The sequence below is a fragment of the Falco cherrug genome, chromosome 6 (assembly GCF_023634085.1).
Source record: "Falco cherrug isolate bFalChe1 chromosome 6, bFalChe1.pri, whole genome shotgun sequence".
Classification (NCBI taxonomy): Eukaryota; Metazoa; Chordata; class Aves; order Falconiformes; family Falconidae; genus Falco; species Falco cherrug.
Genome location: NC_073702.1, coordinates 59,441,167 through 59,463,971, shown reverse-complemented (window position 1 = coordinate 59,463,971; position 22,805 = coordinate 59,441,167). Strand labels below are relative to the sequence as shown.

Below are 22,805 nucleotides of genomic sequence, written 5' to 3'. Positions count from 1 at the left end.
CATCTTTTCCCCCTACATTTCCAACTTGATGACAGGGAAATGGACTCCCAAGTTCTGCTCTTCAGCCCAGAAAATGTTCAGTCCTCTGATATCCTCATCTGTTTGGGGGCTCATCTCTTCTGCCCAGTGGGCTCTCAGTCACCAAGAACTGTAGCAGATGTTGGGGTTTCTCCTTGAGTTGGCTAGGTTCCACAGGCAGGGCTGCCTTTGCTGCTGTAAACATTTCTGTGTGCCTCAGTGCGTGCCTCAGCTCTCCTTTGCTCCTGTCTTCTGTGCAATGTCACTGTGGAGGAAGAAGTTTAGACATGCAGGCTATGATTCTCCAGTGGCTGTTTAGCATCTAGTTTGAATCAAACAGTGCCTGGAAAGATCTCAGGAAAGTTTATGAGAAGTGTTCAACAGCCATCTTGTTTTGCAGTTTTTCCTTCTTTGAATTTCTCAGTGATAAAGGGACCTAAGACTTATCTAGGCAAAACTAAAAGCAGCTGCTTGCTTCTCTAATTAAGAGGTCAAGTCTAAGTGTCCCTTTTGCCTCCTACCATAACACAGCTCCACGAACAGTATAACAGCCAAAAGACGGCTAAATGTTTAAGCTGGACTGAAAGCAAACATCTCATCCTACACTGTTACTATTTAATAGGGCTTAATTTGTTTTTCAGAAGGCAGGTGTGCAACACACCATGTGAGATTCCCTGAGGCGCCAGTGCACCTGTATAGGGCTGGCAGGTGGAGCACAGGAGCTATGGGTAACTCATGCCTTCCAGAGCAGCAGCCGAAGACGGGTGCGATTACTGAAGGCATCTCAAGACTCTAAATGACTGTGCTTCAGGAACTGGATTGAATCATAACTGAGTGAAGTTTAAGGTTAGCATTTTTAAGGTGCTAAAATCAAATCACCTGCAGCAGTGGCAGAATTAACTTCATTTCCAAAACCAAATGTGTCTACATTTGTTAGCATTGAGCTGTTTCCATCATTGTGTTCAAAGAAAACTGAATTTCCGTTGCCTGCTGCCATTACTGTCTGTAAAAAGCCATGACAACAAGCTCTCTATATGTGTAACTTTAGAAAATAAGGCCACCTTTCTGCCCATTCTGGTTTAATGACTTTCAATGGCTCCATTTATTTTGAAACAAGTTGCAGCATAAGGCAATTTTGCTACTCAATAGCTTTTGGGTGCAATCTGTTTTCGACTTTGCGATTAGCTGAAGCTCTCAAACAGCCTGAATTCTTTAGCTGACAAAAAAAAAAAAAAAAAAAAAAAAAAAAAAAAGCTAGAGACAACTTCAGAGACAGCAAGCTTTTTCATGCTTCATGATACTCTCAAAAAAAAAATCACAAAATTTATGATGTGCCACGTTTTCAAAGGAAGGAGAAAACTGGAAAATCCTAATGAAATTGTATCACCAAACATAGCCCATGTTAGTTACATTATCTTGCCATGTAAGGATTTGTGCTGTGGTGGCGTACAAGTACATTTTGCTGAACAAGCTGAAAATGCTGCCTCAGGAGAACAGGCTGACTTAAGCTTTATTCAACTGCTTTGCTTTCAGGCGACTTCTGATATTTCAGTGACTGACAGAATCAAGCCAAACTCACAAAGTCATTCAGAATGATATAAATTACGACCTTTAAGATCAGAATGGATATTTCTGAGAAAATCTCAGAAAAGTACTGAGTTATGGTAGATGAAAATAATCGACTTTTACAGAGAGCAGGTGATTTTATGGCTGCTGTGTGTGGAAGGTGACATGAATGGTCATGAAGAGTTCACCTACAGGTACAGATCAGTGGCTGTAACTCAGTCAACAATGAAAGATTTGTCATTTTGTCTAGATGTGGGGATCAAACACTGCCAGAAATGGTGTGGTGAAATCGTAAGAATAATATCAGACATTGTATCCAGCTTACAACTGGCAGAGTTCCATATATCATTATTGCAGTGGGCATGATTTGAATGAAGCTTGCCCAGAGAACACTGAGAATAATACTGTACTAAAAACTACCTATGAAACTCTTTATGTGACCACATATCATGGAAAAAGTATCCTAAAGGGGATGCTGTATTAAAGAGAAAAAATTCCTATGTGTCTTATCAAGAAATATGATGTGGTACAAAGTGCCACTTTCAGAGATAAAATGTGTGATGCTGTGTGTGCCAGTAGGCATCCATGTCATGCAATGAGTAAAACAGACTTCCAGTGAAGAAGTATAGAGTTACCTGACATGCGGACAAAACAGAAGTTAAAAAATATTATAAAGAAGTATCAGGAAATGAGAGCTTGAAGAGAGGATATAATAGTTCAAATAGGAAATGTTTACTTGCTTGGTACAAAATGAGCTCGAACCATGCTAAATAGAAAGACACACAGACACAAAGATAAGTCAGGGAGAGTAATAAGCTACAGAAAACTTCGCAAAGGCTGGGTTTTCAGCAACAGAAGACTGTTCTTTACGAAACAAAGCACTGCAGTTTTTCCAGTCAGATGAAAGCTGACATTCTAAAAGCAAATCCACTGAGAGATTTTAAAGCTGGAGATACCGAGGTTCCCCAAACCCACTCTTAAGAAATTAAAAAAACCTCCCCAGATTTGACAATGGAGTTTTGGAAGTTCCTTCACAGCAGTGAATCCATTCTACAGCATCTCTCCCATAAGGGTTTGAAGAATATAGCTGATATTGGCTTGGATGGTGCTCAGCTTCCTGAGCTGTAAACTGAATGAGGATTACCGAAGTCATAAGCACCTTTACTTTGTGCAGCCAAACTAAACATTACATGGTTTCCAATGCCGTGAAGTTAGTTATTCTGGCATAGGTAATGGTGGTACCATAAAACAACTGAGATTCATCATTCTATATTGCATCCAAACATGGCTTTCATTCATCTGCTGCATGTGCTGGTATGTGTTCAAGGACGAAACTGATCACCTTCTACCTAGATATACAAGTTTTGGTACTGACTTCATGAAAGCCGAGGCACAGATCATCACTGGGAGCTTTTCAGACTTATGTGTCTTTCTCATACTTGCATTAAGAATGATTTAATGAATAATTTTGTTCCATCACTGTTCATCCATTTTTAATAAAATGAACATTTATTCCAAACTTAGCATTCTTCAGCATTCTGTATTAATTCTGTACTGAAATTTTGGAATGTTTAATGTCCTAGCTCATCATTTGACTAAGCTTACTGAAACTATTGGCTCAGTTATGAATTCATTATCTTTTATTTCCTACATATCTCTGATATGCAAATTGTTATAGCAGTGAAATATGCCTGACTGCTTTGCTCCCAGTTAATGCAGTATTAATGTAACAAAGAACTTCATTAAATTTCCAGATAACTTTTTACTTACAATAAATTAATGTTTGAACTTGCTTGATAGAGTCCTGCAGTTGCCTAAGTTTGGGTTCGGGTTTATTTTTTTTCCCAAATTAATACAGCTGTTAAGATATTTTGTGTTGGCACTAATGCTGGGTGAAACTTTTCCTTTTGTGTATCATCTCTTAGTGAGATGCTGACTTCTCTAAATCATAGGTTAATTATTTCAGCTTAGAATTTCACCTCCGGAAGACTTCTGTTCCAATAGCAAAAATAGCATGTAAAGACCTCATGTAGATAGAAGAAGAAAGCCCATCAAAACACTATTCCCGTGTTGCTAATGCCCTGCTCACACCTATCTCTTCACACTGTCCATCTAAAGTGTTTTAAATGCAGGGATTGAAAGAACAGAGGTTGCGCAGCCAAAAAAAGGAGAACAGAGATTTTACCTGAGACTTTATACCACTCTCCCAAGAGAGAAATAAATTATTCTGTCAGTCTACAGTAGATAAGATAAAAACCAATGGGCTAAATTGCAGCAAGTGATAGATAGGCCAGACACAAGGAAAAACATACTGCATGGATACTGAAGCTTTGGGACAGACTGTCTAGAGAAGCTGTGGAATATCTGCTGCTGGAGGTTTTTAAATACCACTCAGACAAACATCCATCAGGATAGGGGATAGATAAACTAGGCAATCCCTTAAAATCCCTTCCAGTTTTATTTTTTATGATTCTGTGAGTAGGCTTGTCATACTGAAATATTTCTCTGATTAGGGTCTGATGCTCTCCCTTGTCTACTGTAAGGCTATTCATCCTTACGCTGTTAAAGACCTATGATGATGAGTAAAAGACAGATGACTGGTTTGCTCTCAGAAGCCGATTTTTCAGCTAGTCGGCATCTGAAGTTGCAGACAGATTTCCAACAGAGCTCAGTTCTAGAAGTTCCCTTGTTTCAGATATAATGGTACTTTCTAGGTCAAGTATCCTGATGTCTACAAATGTGCTTAAGTGAAGATCACCATCATGCTCAGACACACAACTGCATTCCCATAACTCACCTAATTACAGAATGATGTCTGAGGCGAATCCTCGACCTCATGTGGCTTCCACTGAGGTTTAAATGGAGAAGTTTTATCAGCTACTTGCAGTGAGACAAGATTCTGCATGAAATCAGTTGCTAAGCCTCAGCTGTTGCATGGGAACTTGTTAAGTTGCAGCACTGTGGTTAATGAATGATGAAGAAATTATTTCAGCAGTCCAGAAGCCTAACACTAACTGACATTGTTCCTTAGGTTTCCATGCTAAGCCACTCCAGAGGCAAACTGAACCTATGAAGATATTTATTCTGATGATCTATAGTTGTTTTTATGCTCTTAAAACATTTGAATGAAGTTTTAAAATTGATTCTGAAAATGGGACCTAGACTTTGAATTTAGCTGCTTTTTTGAATAGGTGTCATTTTGGTGCTTTTGAATAAGTTATATTTAGCCACTTTCAAAATCTTCAAGGACACACAACTGTATGCACCTACATACACACTGCTGAAGAAGAATGGATGCGAGCATATATTCCTGGTTATACGTACTTTCAAACATATTTCTCATCTCTTCAGCTGTATCACACTGAACTAAGACAAACTCTTTTGGAAATTTTATCCTATATGCACAGCTGTCCTTAAGGAATAACCAGAGCAGGATGCTGAAACCAATGTAACTGTAAGTCAAAGACAACAGCGAGAGCTGTCTAGGGTCTTAAACCACTCCAGAGAAAGTGAGGTACCAACACATATAGAGCTATTTCCTTATCCACCATCTAGTATTTATTTTATTTAGTTTTATTCTTGTATTCCATTTTGTTCCTGAATGCCCTGGTCTATTGCTGATTGTAAACAATTTCATTCTGAATGTGAATTAGAATCTCTGATATCAAACACCTACAAAAACACCTTTGTGTCTTACTTGTGTTTTATTTTTGTTTCAAATCAGGTACCTAATTGTAGTGCTTATAAGATTGCAGGGCACTTGGATTTTAATTGTATGAGGTTCAGGCAAAAGTGACTATAAAAGCATCAAAGACAAATAACAGTTTGTAAGTGCAAATGAAAAGATGCTGAGATTTACATAATGGATTTAGTCAGACACCCCTACTGTTTTATAGAGGGAGAAGTGCATGTGCACAATAAATAAATCACACTGTGCCATCGGTATGTTGCATCTAACCACATTAGTGGCTCCATTTTCCCCCTCATGACTTAGGTAGGATGACATATTGAAAAACACATATTTCTTCATTATACTATTTAAATGGATTGATAAATCTGCTTATAGATGACAGAAACATTTTTCATTGCTCCTACCAAGTTATTTATACTTAAACCAAATCTTTCACATGTTTACATGCAAGAGCCCAAAATGCTGCAAATATGTTGCTGTAACGATAAGACCCACCTGTGACTCACGTAGAACATGACCAAAATCCTGCTCTTTGACCTACTCTGCCTTCAGGCTGCCTTGCTGCAAGCAATTTGGATAGTACCCACCTTCTAAATCTACTGTGTTCAGGAAAGAGCATGTAAAACGTGTCCTTCAAGGTAAGGGCATTTTTGATCTATGTTTCCACAATTTGCTGCAAAACTTTTTTTCTTGAAATGCTGTTAATATTTGCTGAATTTCATTTTAATGTGGGAAAGTACTGGTTAGAAATTGTTAACCTACTGTATCAATTTTTATGGAGACTGAACGTTGCTTTGAAAAGGAGGTGTACAGAAATTGGGTTGTTTTTGATGAAAATAATTAACATACTTGGCTTCCAGATTTTTTTTTCTTTAAAAAAAAGTGTAGAAAGTGGAAGGGCTTAAATATGGTGGAAAATGGGGAAAACCAAAAAATGGAACAATACTGAAAGTTTTCAGATAAAATTCCAAGTATTTTCTTGGTAATTTTTTAAAAATTAAGAATATATAGAATTGACCTTTTCTGTAGTTTCGGAATTGTTAATACTTTAATTTTGGCCAGCTCCGTTCTTTTCTCTGTCCAGTGCATCTCTGTGCTGGAATACATGAAAAATCTAATATATGTGTATGCTTCCACTTGCAAAAGAAAAATAAAGCAAATTAAGGAGTGCGCTACTGGAGGTCATAGACAGGATATATTACGGACTTGATTTTGCAAGACACTGAATGCCTGCAGCTCACCCTGCTCTGAATGAATTTAAGGCACTTGTCACATGACCTGCTCTTTTATTAGCTTAGTTGCAGTGGAAAAGGCAGAGCAGCAGCATCAGAAATGAAAATGATGGCAGAAAATGTCTGGGTTTTGGGTCCATATGGGTGGTGGTAACAGCTGTCCTCAAAGAGTCTCTGCTGAGGAATATAGAAGTGATACAGAGGAAGATAGCAAGAGCAAAGGAAAATGAAGATTTAAGAATAATAGAAAATAATAATAAAAAAGCACAAACTATTTCTGGAGGAATAACTGCTCTAAGAAAAAGTTATCAACCTAGATGAATCACATCTATGTCAGGGGGCTAATTTAAAGGCATTTTATTAGACAAAGAGAAATAAGCATTTCTAGAGAGTGATACAGTCCTTAGGAAGACTGCGTATCTTTTCCTCTTGTGAGGGATCTCAAAGCACATAGGGAAATTCAGATGGAATAAAGCTGGGCTGTGATGGCTGGGCGCTATCAGGCTGATCCTTCCAACAGTTTCTGCCTTAAGCTGGCGCACTGCAGGTCTGGTACCCAGCTCGGTAAGGGCTGGTGGCCTCTCTGCCTGCCCTTCCAGCCATCCCTCCTGCAGCTAGTTTGAGATCAGGCAGCTGTGAAGAAATAGGCAAAACTTGACCCTCCCTTGGCACCAAGAAGGGATGTGGTGAAGAGCTGCTAGACCCTATAAAACCCTATAAAACCCCCAAATGCCCTTTAGCCACCAGAAGAATGACAATTTTCCCACCTAACTACTGCTTGCTGCACAAACTCGGGCTCAGAGTGTGCTCATTGCTGAGGGCTCCCTCCTGCTGCCGAGGTCATCTGTTCCATCTGATGGTGGCCTGCAGAAAATGCAGGGTATCATTTCAACGTGTTTATGGGTACCTTCATTTGCCTGAGAACACACACTGTACTTCCCGCTGGCCTATTCCCCATATATACCCGCTACACGGGTCAGTGGTCTCAGCGCCTCGTCAATAATTCAGCCTGTGTGCTCTGGCTATGTCATCCTGGGAAAGGAGCCCAACGCGGTGTTGAAAAGCTGCGCATCCTATAGGAAGGAGGAGGATGTACATGTTATAGGTTTTCCCGTGTTTGCTGGATCTTTCACGTGAGCTCGATTTTCAGGCGCATTTGCGTCGGGGAAGCTCAGCCCCTCAGACATGGGACAAATGTTCTTCAGTAGGAACTTCTCTGGAAAGCAGGCTGCAGCATCAAACTTTCCCGCGTGAAAAAAGGCACTTTCTGCCCCGGAATATTCAACACGCAGTAGTCGCAATGTAACACAACTCAAGGCACGGGGCCAAAGAGGGGGTGGCTTTATTGTATTCCCATTTTTTTACGCGCACAATGTTTCATTTTAAGATACTCAGTCAAAAGAGGGGATCCAAGCCGAGCGATGGCTCCAGGCACACCCCCCCCGCCGCCGGCGCCACCCCGAGATTTACACGGCCGCCGGCCCCGCAGCCCGCGCCCCCCGGCAGCCACCATCTTGTTCCCCACACCCCCGGCGCGGCCCCGCGCAGCGCAGCGCAGCAGCCCCCGCCGCGCAGAGCCGCGGTGCGGCCGCAGCCCCCCCATCCCCCCCCCGCGGCGGGCCGGGCGGGCGCTGCGCGGGGCCGAGGGGGCAGGGCCGCCCCCGCGCTCCTCCGCGCCCGCCCCGCCCCGCCCCGAGCGCCGGCTCCGCGCGGCGGGGGGCAGGTGCCGCTGCGCGCCGGGGCGGGTGCGCGCGCCTGCGAGTGCGTGTGCGCGCGCGCGCGCGCGGGTGTGCAAGGCGGGGCCGCGCGGCAGAGGCAGCCCCGCGCCGGCTGGTGCCATCGGGAGCCGGGGCGGGGAGCGGGGGAGGGCGCGGGGGCGGGCGAGCATCCTCGGGGCTGAGGCTCCGTTTGTCTTTCCGGGCTCCGCGCTGGCGAGCGGGAGGCTCTGCGGTACCGGTACCGGCGGGGTACCTGCGGATCGGCTTCCCTCCTCCTCGCTGGTTTTGTTGGGTGGTTTTCGGGGGGGGTGGTGTTTATTTATTTTTTTTTTTAGTTTGTTGTTGTTGTTGGTTTTTTTTTTAACCCTCCCTCAAATCCAGGGAGACGCTTCTGAAGCGGGGCGAGCGCTGATCTTACGTAAATGGTGCCGCTCCGGCGAGGGCCCCCCCCCTGCCAGCCCCGGGCCGGGGGAGCGCCCCCGGGCGCCGCTCGCCCTGCCTAGCGGCCGGGCCCCTCGCCGCCGCCGCAGCCCTGCCTGAGATCCGCACGGGCGCCGGCACCGGCGCGGGCGAGCGGCAGCGGGCGGCCCCGTCCCCGGCGGGTTTCGGCGCCTCCGCGGACCGGCTGCGGGGATGATGCGGCGCGTCGGACCCCGCGGCGGGGAGGGCGCTATGTCAGAGAGATAACGCGCCTCCGCCCGCAGCCCGGGGGCAGTCTCGCTGCCAGCCCCCCCGGGACCCGGCTGCTGGGAGCCGCTCGCTTCTCGGCGGCCGGACTGGCCGCGGCGGTGGGGCCGGGGCGCGGCGGGGCGAGGCCCGGCGGGGCGGGGGAGCGGCGGCCGGCCGTGCCGGGGCACCCCGCCTGCGGGGGACAAGCGCCCGGGAGGCTGAGGAGCACAGGCAGCAGAGGCGGGGAGGAGGAGGGCAGCGCCATGACTCATTTGCAGGCAGGTCTCTCCCCGGAGACTCTGGAGAAAGCCCGGCTCGAGCTGAACGAGAACCCCGACACCTTGCACCAGGACATCCAGGAGGTGCGGGACATGGTGATCACCCGGCCCGACATCGGCTTCCTCCGCACCGACGATGCCTTCATCCTGCGGTTCCTGCGGGCCAGGAAGTTTCAGCACTTCGAGGCGTTTCGCCTCCTGGCCCAGTACTTTGAATATCGCCAGCAGAACCTGGACATGTTCAAGAGCTTCAAGGCCACCGACCCGGGCATCAAACAGGCGCTGAAGGATGGTTTCCCCGGTGGGCTGGCCAACCTGGACCACTACGGCAGGAAGATCCTCGTCCTTTTTGCTGCTAACTGGGACCAGAGCAGGTAAACGCAGAGCCACCTGCCTGCCTTAACCCCTTCTTCCCCCAGGGCAATGCGTGGGAAAAGCCGTGCCAGCGGGCGGGTGGGCAGCGGGGACACAGCCGGCTCTGCCCGCGGCAGGCTGGGCAGCAGCGCAGGAGGCAGAGGGAGAAGAGAAAGAAGAAATGTATTTTGTGCCTCAGGGCCTTTTCAGCCTTCTCATCCTTTAGGGTGTGAATTTTGGAAGGGAAGTAGAAGCTGCTCAGATGCTCTTCTCAGCTGGCTGATAGGAGTTTTACACCGTTCTGCCTCCCCTTAGCCGAAGCGAGCTGGCATGGTAGGTGCTGCGCTTACCCATTTGACAAAGGCTGGTTGCGCTCTCTGTGCTGGTCTTCCTGCTTCAGCACACACGGAGCTGCTCAGGTGCCATGGGAGGAAATGGGAGATGCTGTGTTAAAACAGGAGCATCCATCATGGCTTTTGAGCTGAAAAGTTTACCTGTGTGGGAAGCTGAGGTGCCAGATCCTTTCCCTTAGTTAAAGGGAGCTCTTCCTGAGCCACTTGGAAACGCTGGGATGGAAGTTTCAGTAACCACTTCTTTTCCCCACTCAAGCTGCTCCAAGCGTGAATTCCCTGCGTAATAAGATCCAAGCACACTAAGCTTTGGTAGGAAATTGAAGGAGGCTAGTGCAGTCCCTAGAACAATTTCTGATCTGTTTTGGGACCAGTCGAGCCTGATGATGACTTAGCAGGCTGACCCAAGAGCTGTCTCCCATCAAGGCCCTTACATGGTATCAAGACAATTACTAAAAGAGACACTATTTGGTTATTCTAAATATCTCATTGGGTGCCATGCTCAGTTTCTCCTGCAGTCTAAAATTATATCCACAAAACCTGCTTGATTTTCAGTGCATGTAAATGAAGGACTCCATTAAGAGTGAACTCTAAAACCTATTCCTGTGAACGCTGAGTTGTTTCCCTAGGCTTCCAGCATGAAAGCAGGTTTAGAATCTGAAGCACTTCTTAGAGAGAAAAGTTAAAAACTTGCTAGTTGCCTTCACGTGAACCCAAACCATCTTTTTTGCAGTCAGCAAAGGCTGGGCGCAGGCAGTGCGGAGTGCTCAGTGCAGCTATCCCCAGCTCAGCTATTTTGAAACATGGGGAGGACATGAACAGCTAGCAGTGTGGCTAGAAGGGACAGTATCTGGGGGATCGGCATGCTGAAGCTTGCCCTTTAAATGTCTGTGTAGCTGTCCTCTTGCAGGCTGTGTGGATAGCCATTGCAGGGAGGGATCCCGCAGCTCCCTGACATGCACCAGTCAGTGTTACAGCCAGGGATGGGTCTCTGCCTGGAGGGTTGCTGGCCCACCATGGCTTTCCTCCTCCCCAGACAGGACGGCTGCATCCGCACTGCCTACAGGGAGTTTCCTGGCCCTTGCTCACCCGTGAATCGTGCTCAGGGACTGGAAGAAAGCTGTCTGGCACAAACCAAAACTGCCCATGGCCAGGCTAACAACCAGAAAGTGTGGATGAACATATGCAGAGCTGGGGCCAGTGTCCTTTTCCTGGTTCGGTTTTCTAGCAGATGAAGCCAAAGAAGTTGAATGAGGAAGCAGTGGTGATGAGGCTAAGGACTCCTTGAGTGGGGCTTCGTGTCCCACGTAAGGACCAGATCAGCTTTTTATGTTTAAATCAACTCTGCAAGCTCTTAAACATCCCTGAAGGGAGAATTAGGAAAGCAATTGGTGTTTAGGCCTTTTATTAAGTCATACATCTATGATGAAGGAATTCCCTTGTTAAAGGTAATACCATTATTTCTCATTAATGAAAAAAACCCCCAAGCTTTATGTGGCACTTTTCAGATCATTAGTTCCTAGTCAAAAGAACACCAGAATCCAAGTTCAGAGATAAGGTAGCATTAAAAAAAATAATTGTCATGTGAAAAGAATAGGTTTATTTTCTTCTTAATTTTGGATGTGCTGATAATTAAACTATGTGAGATCAGCTGACACAACAGTAAATTTATGGTGGTTTTTTTCATGAAGTCCTATTGGGACAATTAATATTATCTATGCTATCATAGCAAAGTGACTGGGGTACACCAGAGCACCTAATGGCTATGTTTGCAGTTGGATGCCTACTGCTTTTCAGCACTGCACGCCCACCACACGCCTATCCTCCAGAGCAAGGGACTTGTTTTCAGATAGACCGCTCAGACAAAGGGGAGAGAGCTGAAGCCCAGCTGTGGGGAGTGGCTTGCTTCAAGGCACATGACAAGTCAGTGGCAGATCTGGGAATGGAGCTAGGTCACTTTCTTGTCTAATTAATTTAGTGTCTTCCATTATTTGATGTTCAGCAACTGAAGCTGGGGAGCATTGTGTATGGAACTTACACTAAACCAGCTATGCAACATGTCACAAGCTTATGCCTTAACTGACTTGAGAACTTGTAGTATGAAAAAGCAGCGCTGCTCTTACAGCAACAATGGGAGGATTACTTCTTGAAGTCTGTCTTGTTAGGACCTCTTCATATGCTTCGTAAGCTAAGCTAATAGAGCACAGCAAGCCTCCAAATCTATCACATTTGTGCAACTTATTATGGCCAGCATGTAACAATTAGAAATAAAAAGTCCCAATTTGTTATTTAAGTGAAGAGCAGACATACTATAGATGATTTATACAGCACCAGCAGACTATGATTTACATAGTTCCAAATAGAAAGAAAAGTGTGGGAGGCAAAAAATTCCTATGGTAAAACAAGCCTGTGTACTAGATGTTGAATCATTAAATTAAAGCAGGGCCTGAAAACTGTACCAGATGTCCTACCATCTGAACAACTAAATCAGACATGTATTTAAAACAAACAAAAAAAATGGAAAAGTGAAGGATAATGCACTGAGTAGCACGGCAGCTTTTCCATGGGACTGCCTAACTTTCCACCCAGTCTTTAGCATGGGGAAAGTGAAGATGGCTGGCATTCCTGCCAGGAGGCTGGATACACTTGGGGAGGGATCAGCCTTCCCTATTAGCTTCCAGATTGTTGATTCATAACTACATTTGGCTTGTAGGTGTGTACGTGCATTTGAAGACGCCCTTTTCCTTAATGTGTCCAGCTGGTGAAGCTTTTTTTCCAGTTAATGGTACAATTAACTTCAGCTCTCAGCGGCAACAGATCTGTTGTCATGCATGTTCTTCTGTATGATTTGTGGCACCTGTATACAGATTCCCTAGAAAGATCAGTCCATTTTGATGCTATTTATTTGAAATCTTTCCCAGTGTTAATTATATCAGAATTTTCCCTAGCAAAGTGCAATAGAAGAGTGCAGCGATACCTAGTTGCTGTCTGTGTCACAGTGACCCAGTCAGCTCACACCATCCTCAGTGAATACAGAAATCCACTGCACTCATTACTGTTAGCTCTGCTGTTGCATCAGATGATTTACAGCAGGGCAAAGACAGAGTCCACTGGTTTGCTTTTGAAACTATGCTTTTGTGTGCAGAAGTGCTAGAAACTTTTCTTTTCCTCCCATTAAATGAAATTTTAAATTCTGTAGTTATTAAGAGGCTCAGCTCACTATTCACCCCAGGCAAGCTGACAGGGTATTTTTCAAGCTGTGATGGAGACAGTGTGACAAAACAAATGGCAATGCTAACAATAATAACATATTAGCAATAACAAAATACCTGGTCAACAGAGTCAATTTTTGTTTGGAAGTTACATCTTTCAAATAATAATTATTAAGTAGTGCAAACACTGTCATTTTTTCTACAGTTTTTCCTGCTGACTGATCCTGTCTTATTGTTTCCTAGCTTTTCCCCAGGTGTTCGTATCTGCTATTATCACTTGTGTTTAGACTCTGAGTGTTTTGGCTAGGGATCTTTTTGATCAATGCTAATGTAAAATTTAGATCAGCTGAATCTTCATCTGCCACTATAACTGTTAGACACGGGGCTAATATAAAGAGTAATGTATGGTATTAAATCTGAATCTAAAAGTTAATCTGGTAAAATATGTGAAGCGGTTTCTATTTTCCTATGCATTTTTGTATCACTGGTGGTGCTTTTTGTTTTTAGATGGAGGGCTCCCAGGGCACGCTGCCGTTATTTAAGCAGAATAGCTCTAAGAGATGTTTCCATCCCCCATCTTCTCAGCATTCAAATCAGTACCCAGACTGACAAACCAAGGAGGTATGAAGCATCATTTCTAGGTGCTCCTTTATGTATCTTGAGGGGTCTTATAGCACTGAAATTCTAAAAATATTAAGCCAGAGCAGTAGGTTAGAAGTTGGATGATGTCTCAGAGACTTGACCAGCTTTCTCTTTTAATTGACAGTGGCACAACAGCTCATTTGACAGCAACCTTTGCTTGGCCAAATGGTGATGAGCTTAAAATACAGGCTGTGTGTTCCTTACATGTTTGGGATCTTTAGGAGACATGTGGCTTAAATACAAGCAAAGAAGACTTTACCATTTATCTCTTGTATTTAACAGTTTGCATCCTGAGAGGCAGAGTCATGCCTCTCAGTTTTAATTCTCAAAATAACTTGAAATTTCTTGCTGTTGGGGGGCAGTGGGGTGGGGGTGGGGGCCGATATGACAAATAACGATAGTGATAGTAGGGCAACTCTGCCAAATCAGTTATCTCTTACTCAGTGCAAAAGTGAATTGACTGGGACCAGAATCTGGTTAAACAGATGATACGGTGGATGCCACTCATCATCAAGCACATAAAATATTGAAAAGAAGCTGACACAGCTGGATTTGACGTGAGACATCTTTACCCTGCATTCTCCCTGTCTCTTCTCTTTCTGTTTGCCTGGTGGAGATCACAGTGGCCTTTGGGAGTGAGGAGGATGCATAAACCACATAAGCAAGAGGTAAAGGTGAAAGCTCACAGTGAAATACTACCAAGAGTTGTTAGCAATATCTGCTAAACTCTTTTTCCCAGAAATCCTTGGCAATACATTGAATTTGTTCATATCCTTTAAGAAAATCTCAAGGAACTTTTCTTTTTTATAAAGGGGAAGTTGCTGCCACTGTTAAATTACAAGAGTGGGATGCTCAGTCAATTGTTTGAGCTATTCTGTTCTGGGCAAATCAAGACCTCAGTGAGGCATTGCCTTAGAAAGCTTTGTCGCTGTTGTAATAGACATGGTAGCCATCCTGAAGCATTTGAAAGAATCACTGTCAGTGTGGCTATTAACTTGTCAGACCTTCCCAGGCTCGTTGCTTTGAAGTCAACCTGAATGAAAAATTTCAAGAGGCAGCAGAGTGTGTCTGTGCACCAGTCCCCACCTCATCTTAACTCAAACTGGGACACACATGGAACAGAAAGAGTGCATTATATATGTGATCACCTACTTGCAGCATTAGTTATTCACATTAACAACGGGGCTAAAAAAGTTGTCTAAGCTTTCTGTCAAATTAAGCATGGTTCTATAAATAGAGGGCATTAAATACATTTAAATTAACCATGAGTTCTAGATTATGCTAGCAATTAGTAATACCTTGTAGCTACCGTGTGTCCCGTAAGAGTCTGTTTAAACAAGTAGATGCGACTGAATTTAGCCATAAATAAATAAGGATTTATTTCTACGCAGCCTGACTCTAGGCTACTGCAGAACATGTGCTGCAGCAAATCAGGCCCAGCACACCCTACGTACCTGTCAGCACTGGAGCATCACTGTGAAATGGGCCAGGGCACAACGAGCAGCTTCCTGTCCCCTACATACACACTGCTGCTTAACCGAGGTTGGTAAGAATAAAGCAACACCATCTTCCCCACAGACTGAACACCGTGGTCTCTTAAAATTTAAGGCTGATGTGTTGATTATGGGTTTTTCTTGAAGTAGAAAGACAGTCAAAGCCATCTTGGATGAAATTTATTTCACACTTACTAGCTTATACCATTTTTCTCACTTTTGATTGGTTGTAATTCTGTACCTGTATGGAAAGTAATTTCAGCAAGACAATCGTGAGTAATTTTCCCCACTTTCTTTTCACATAGGATTTTAGTTTCCCTAAAATCCAGCCAAGGATGGAGCGTATTTTATGGCAGAGTCTGTGCATCCTGGTGCTGACATGAACAGTAGTAGGAGTGAAGTGAAATGTTGAACAACATGGGGCTGGAGTGGATTAAAGATGAGTCTTTATGCAAATAACTGTGCTGTGTGAAAGCTTCTGTATAGTTTCTTTAATCATGTTTCATTTGCTTGGGTTGCTCAGCTGATACTTTGGATACTCAGTTTGCCATTTGTACCACCTAAGATTTCTTCTCTCACACCGGGTTTACGTTTCTGACTTGCCTCAGCATGTGCCCAGAGTGAAAGCTGCTTTAAATATCCACTAATACATTTGACTTTCTTGTCTGGTTTTCTATACTGGGCTTAAGTAATGTATCAAAATCAAGAGAAGAGGTCGATTACAGAATGGAGGATAGTGCCTATTTTCAACTAATTGCCCTAAGCGTATTTCAGGTGGGAATCTTGGTTGTTAGTGATGTGTCCGTGTATGCTCCTAATGTGGCTTTTTAGGCTTAAAGAGTGCTTCAGATACCTACTTTGGCAGAAGGTGTTCTTGCTTGCTTCTAGCTAGATGTGTGCTCTTCAGGTCTTGTTTTCAGAGAGGACCTTTTGGCTTTTTCAGTAAGTAAACATACAGTATCATCCTTGATGTTGTGGACTGTATTTCTTACACTAAGCAAAACTGCAATAGGAGTTACGGTGATGGTGGATATGCCATAGATTTATGGAGGCCCAGCCCTGAGACCATTGGTTACTCTCTGCAGCAGCTGAAATCCTGGTCTCGTGGATGCCTGGCAGTTTTCCTGTTGACTTGAGTGAATTCAGGACATAATTAGGTGTATTTGTGTTTATATGTATACATCTATATATTTACCACATAGGTATATATAACAGCACTTTATAGCCAGTCTTAGAGACCTGGTTGGCCACAATCTTTATGTTTAATGCACCAGATTTCTAGCAGCATTGTGCCACTAGGGAGCCATTAATCCAAGACATGAGATATCTCACTGAACTCTCTGAGGAGGACGTTAGAGATCTACATCGGGAACTTGGGACCCATCTTCTTGGAATGGATGTAGGGTGCTTGCAGCAGCCTTCTGCTTCATGGAACAATTCTCCTGGAGAATGAGTTCTTCTGAATGGGGCAGAATCAAGGTCAAGCGAGGTTGAGGCTAATTTTAGGATTTGAGTGTTTCTAATGATAGGTTAGAAAGATCTGATGGATAGATAGAAAAATCAGACAGATTAGCTCTGACAAATGATCTTCCACAGACAGGCATTAGCTGGTGTCCCAATGTCTCACCTGATGTAATTTCCTTCCCAGTGCAGTGTTTCCCCTGGGAAGGCATTTTACAGGGTATAGATCCATCTAATGTCGTAAAACAATAAAAAAAATAGTATTTCTGAGACCTCCACCACCTTGTGGAGGTAACCAGGGGTTTGAGGGCAGTTGGCCATGCTCTGAGCCCAGCCCCGACCCAGACAGCCCCAGACATGACTCTGTAAACCTCCTTCCCTCAGGCTAAGTGCGTGTTTTAATCCCGATGTTGGCAGTTGGATGAAATGCGTGTCATACAGGGGATTTTTAGTTCCCATGGTGATTCGGTGCCCTCCACTGTCCATGCTCCAGTGTTGTAATGGGTAGGTAGACTGGTCTGCAGATATGCTAGGCAAACGAAGACCTTTTTGGTGTCAGTAAAATCTTCTATAGTCTCAGTGCTGCCAAGCACTTCCTACGCATCCTGTTATACATGCGCAGACTCATTTGGGAAAAAGCCGATGAGTGATTTCATTTTTCTTCAGGTTGCTCTTCGTGCTGTGGGGCTGGGAGTGTGTGTTTGCTTATTATGAGTTGCAGCAGCAATGGTGGCATTTTGCCCAGGTGTCCAGCAGTTGGGCTGGGGGCAACTGTGCTGCCTGGGGAGAGGGGGAGCATCAGCCCCGCAGTGCCAGAGGCTGCTCTGCCACAGCAGCCCCTGTGCCCCCAGGCAGGTTTGCTCAGGGCAGGCAGGGCACTCAGGTGTGCTTCACGGTGCCTACTGCAAAAACAGGGTCCTGACTTAACAGACCTTTGATAATCAAATTGTGCTAACAGTTTCAAGGATCCAGGTTTTGAATGTTTTCCTTCAAAATAGGTTTTAAAGCATGTCTTTTTCTCCCCAATGGGCAAAATTCCAATTACAGAAATGGTCTTTTGGTTTTTTCCTACCAAAAGGAGATAGAGAATTTTAGTGTTCTGAGGATTTCCCTAGGGAAATTACAGAGAAGAATTTTTTGTGTGCTGTTTCCTGTCCTGGTTGAAAAAAATCTGAATGAAAAAGAGGGAGCATGCCAAACTTCCTGTAAAACTTAGATCTCAGAAAAAGCAGAAGGAGAGGAGTGAAAATTTTTATTCCAGTTAACTAAACCAAATTCAAAACAAAATTAAGGTTTCCAAAATGAAGAGAAGAATAATGTAAAACAGTGCTTCTCCTAATGTTTTCTGGGGAAAACACACTTTCTTGGGTTCACTTGTGTTAGGCTGACATTAAGAGAGTCCTTTTCTAGTCACTTTCCTAGGAGTGCATAGTTGAGAAGTTCACTGAGTTTTAGTTGGCTAAAAAAAGAAAAGATGGAAGATGTGAGGAGTCAGCTAGAACAGATTAATTTAATTTGTGTTATTTCCCTTTGCAGATACTTTCAAAATATAGTTATGTACCCAATGTAACAGTGTACTCATTGTATTAAAGCAAGTAGAACTCAGTATAATTTAATGTAATTTCTAAATAGGCACACATGTTCTTTGTTACATATGCAGTATGGTGAAGATTTCCCTGGGGATTCATAGTTTTGAGAACTTTTATGTTTGATGCCATCATGGGAGTCTTTTAGAGGGCCTTACTTAAATACATGTGCACAAACACTGAAGATTAACTCTTTCTTTTGTTCCTGGCATATTTGCTTATCCGATATTTTTCTGGTTTAATTTTCTAATGCTACATCTGATACTGTGGTGCGGACCGGCAAATTTACGTCTGTTTAAGTTTTACTTTTAGAAGAGATTTTTAGATATAAACCATAGTTAGCCTGAAAGAAAATCAAAATTTAAACTACTACTTTCATCTCTCTTTAAAAAGCCCAGATAATTCTGGTGTTTTGCCTTTTTTTTTAAAAACAACCTGTAAGCTAAACTGCAAGTTGATTAATAACTCTATTATATGCAGTCTAAAGATGATATTGCTGTATATATTTAAGCTATTCAGCTGTGGTATTAGGTGCTTTAACTTCAAAAAAGAAAGATTATACTCAACAGGGCTTGGCAATATGGAATTATGTCATCTTTTACAAGATGGTTGATCTAAGAAAAGATGATGTGCATATATGTAAACCACGTAATTACATATTGTAGGTGGCATCTTTGTAAACCCAAATTTAACATAGAAAATTCTAGGACTGATGAATACCGTGTTCTAAACTTACTGCTGAAACCACATAATCTGCATAAACGAAGTACTCTGTACTCACAAGGCAGTTAAGTAACTTTTAAAAGGTTGCTATTGCTCTTAACAGAAGCAACTGAAAGCCCTAGTATGTGTTACATTCTGCTTTCAAGATCCTTGCCTAATCAGCTTTCTGTAATACCCCTTGTAGATTTAAGAGAAAACATTAATCAGAGAGAGGGAAAAGGAGGGCATGTGGAAATCCCTCTTTTGGCTGATAATTTTGTAGAAGTATTATTTCAATTGCTTGGAAAAATACAGGAGGAAACTTTGGGTCTAGGCTTCAGGTGCTAGACTCAGGTTTTGGTATCATTACAATTTTAGAAAAATACAATTTGCATAGATATGCTTGTAGAGACATTTAATAAAATGTGTAGATATAAAGCAGCTTAGGGGACTACGGAAAAGTTCAAATTTCCTTCCAGTGTGTTGTGTTCCTGTAGTTTGTTCTGCCTGGCTGATGGTCTAGATGTACATAATCCTACTCCAGAGGGTGAGTTCTATTAATTGAGCTTTTGAGACTTTCCCAGCTTTACATACCCATGACTTCTGAGGATGTGTTTGCGCTCCTTTGATTTAAACTTTTGGCAAGCAGTACAAAGTAAGAACTCTCAGCGTTTCTCCACATCTGTGGTTGTTGCTCCTTTCTTGACCGAATCTCCCCTTAACATTCACAGGTACACACTGGTGGATATTTTGCGTGCCATACTTCTTTCTTTAGAAGCCATGATAGAAGACCCCGAGCTTCAAGTGAATGGATTTGTTTTGATTATAGACTGGAGCAACTTCACCTTCAAGCAGGCCTCCAAGCTCACACCAAGCATGCTTAGATTAGCCATAGAGGGCCTTCAGGTAACATTCTTCTTTTCTTGCTCTTCTTCATGCTTTGTTTTGCAGTTCATTACAAATCTATGTGGCTAAAAAAACCCTAAACAAAACCAAACCCCAAGAACTTCTGAATAGCAAGGGTACTAACACCTTAAGGTATGGATGAACAGGCAAGCTACAGTGGCACAAGTTAAGACGTGAGTGCAGTCAGCTAACCGCAGTAGCACCTGGTGTGTAGGCTCCTTCTTTGCCATCGATAGGAGGTAACTTCTCTGTCTTTATTCTGAGGTGGCTGGCTTCCTGTAAGTTCAGACTGTAGCTTTTGCAGCAGCAAGTTAGAAATAATCAGTTTATCTTGTGCAGGGCTAATGAAATACAGGCTGCTGCTTCCACGCTGGGTTATTTTTCCGTTAGAGGCAGGCTGTGCATCATTTGTTCTGAAAAGAGTGGGCACTGTGATGAGACAGTTAGCTGGGACTGTTTACTTAAAGTTCAGCATCTGCTCGGCATTTTTGCTTGGTCAGGATTAATTTGAGCAGCAGCTTCTGGGACTGAGTATACAGTGATTTAAATTTGTTTCTGCTCATTGTAAATGCATTTTACATGGCACTGGCACACCGGTGGAAAGGATACTACATAACTCTCGGCTGTCTCCTATGATCTTTAATGCTTATTAAAATGAAAAACTAGAATCTGTAAAGTAGTTATTTTTTGTGCAAGTTTGAGTTGCTGTGTTAAAAATACCAGTAATTCACTCCTGTGGCACTGTGCCTTGGTTTTACAAGGACATATATTCCTTTTCTGTGATGTTTTTATCATTTACACATTTTTATTACTCATAAAACAAAATAACAGCCGTATCTTTCAACTTTCTTTGCTTTGATATTGCTATTTTTGAAGCAACTTGTATAGCAGTATCTAAATCTTGAAATGGCTTAACCAGTATTCAGTCTACTGTTGTACACAGAAGGGTAGTGACAGTCATGAGACGAAGATCTGTTTTCATTTTGTTGTGTTTCTTTATGCAATGATGTGATTCCATGGTCTTGAGAACTACATTAAAAGGCAGCAGTAAGATCTGTGCTCCAATAGTGCTGCATTTCCTTTTATTACTTTCAAAGTTTTCTTTTTGTGTGCTGTTTTTCAAAGTTAGCCATTGTTTTCTTGTTTAGAACATGAATAAATAGTTCAGTGGTCTTTGGTTTTAAATGATGGTGTTTCTTCTTGGACATTACTTAGAGGTGGCTATTATGAGCAGTGGATAATTGCATTTGAAAGTATGATGGATGACCTACCAAACCTCAGGTGGGCTCTGAGACTCTGTGTTCTCCTGCCATTGACTGGCTCATTGCTGAGCTGAGGTGAAGTCCATTGGCTTAATTTACCCATGCCCCCAGCTTTGTATGTGTGAATATCTTGAGTCTGATGGCCAGGGCATCATTTTGTGGCCACTGCTTCAGTCCTGTTGACTCCAGAGATGTAAAACTGGGCGTGAAATGCTCCAGAAGAGAGAATGAAATGGCCAACACTTGAGGCATCTGTCCCAATCTGTGACAAGTGTTGTTATCTGTAAGCAATTTTTATAAGACCTTTTACCACAAGTCTTTTGAAGAAATACATTAGTTGGGCTCTTATAATACAGCACTTAATTTTCTGTGGAGAACCACTGAGGGAGTGAGGGCTAACATTCTTATACTAGCAAAATTAACTGACTCTCTAGTGACATTTTCCCAATAGTTATACTACTTGGGGGGTTGTTTATATTTAATTTCTTCTTTTTTTCCCCCCTTTTTTCTTTTACTTGGACATTTTACTGTGTAAAAATATATTAGAATCAATGAAAACACAACTGTGCCGAGCATCTTGGAGAGCGAAACCTCACTTCAAAAACAATTGTGATCAGGAGAGAAATAAGAGGAAAGCATGGTGGAAAGATGGTACAGAGAGACTCTGGGCAAGGCACAGGTTTATTTGTGCCTCTTGCAAGATTTCATGCCTGAAACATTAGATTCCCTTACCCTCAACAGGGACTGCCTTTGCTTTTATTTTGGATGAAAATATGTAGCAGAAATATCATTCTGAATGGTGGCAAAGTAAAAAGTGCTTAATCAGGTGGTATGAAAAAGAACAACTCACACACACTTTATTTATGATCTTTGTAAATACTCTCTGTTTAATCAGAGAAATGGAATTTACTCTGGCTTACAAGATTTAACAGGGCTCAAGATGCTGAACTTTACCATTTGGAGAATTTAAATATTTGTGTTGCTTGGGTGGAAAGGGACAGTGGGAAGGGATTAGTGACCACTGAATTTGATGTTAACTAAATCCCTTTGCCTCCTGGATGAAATCTACTAAATTTGCATTATACTTGCTTAGCTACCATGGTGAGCAGAATATTCAACATGGTACATACCAAAAAGAGTTGATTACAAGCTATGGCATTTCTGGGCTCTTCACGACTGCTTGGTTTTTAGGAATTTGCTTTTGAAAGTATATAAATAAATATATACAGTTTTCTACTGAAGACAAGTTCTGCTATACACTTTGCATATCTGTGTTAAATGGGACTATGAAAGGAAGCATACCCCTAACTGACTTGGATACATTAGAAAAAACTCCTAGGTCATTGCTTTCAGGAAAGGAGCCTTTTGGCCATGGAATTTTTAATGTTAAAGGACAGCAATTATCTGTAAACTAATGTGAATTTCCAGCATATCCATCCCAACAGTGCTGTACCAACCGATTGGTGCAGTGTAGGTCAGTGCTGATTTTTAGATAAATGATTCTGCTAGCCAAGAATCAAAAAAACCCTTTTGAGGTTGGGGCATTCAGCTGGAACTCTTGATGCTCCAGCCCTAGCTTACACACTGGCCTTGTGCTTTTGGAAAAAAGGAGCAGTACTCTTCCCTGTGGATGAAATGCTGCAGCATTTATGTTGCTCCTTGTCA

General features: G+C 42.9%; 1 protein-coding gene across 1 annotated transcript in view; it reads left to right on the top strand.

Annotated features, from left to right (window-relative positions):
* Window positions 1-8,387: 8,387 nt before the first annotated feature.
* CLVS2 (clavesin 2) overlaps window positions 8,388-22,805 on the top strand; it is a 59,706-nt gene continuing 45,288 nt past the window's right edge. Inside the window, exons 1-2 of the mRNA XM_005443761.4 lie at window positions 8,388-9,546; window positions 19,704-19,878. Of these exons, the coding sequence (XP_005443818.4) occupies window positions 9,158-9,546; window positions 19,704-19,878 (564 nt within the window). The 5' untranslated portion in view covers window positions 8,388-9,157. The remainder of the gene's footprint in view (window positions 9,547-19,703; window positions 19,879-22,805) is intronic.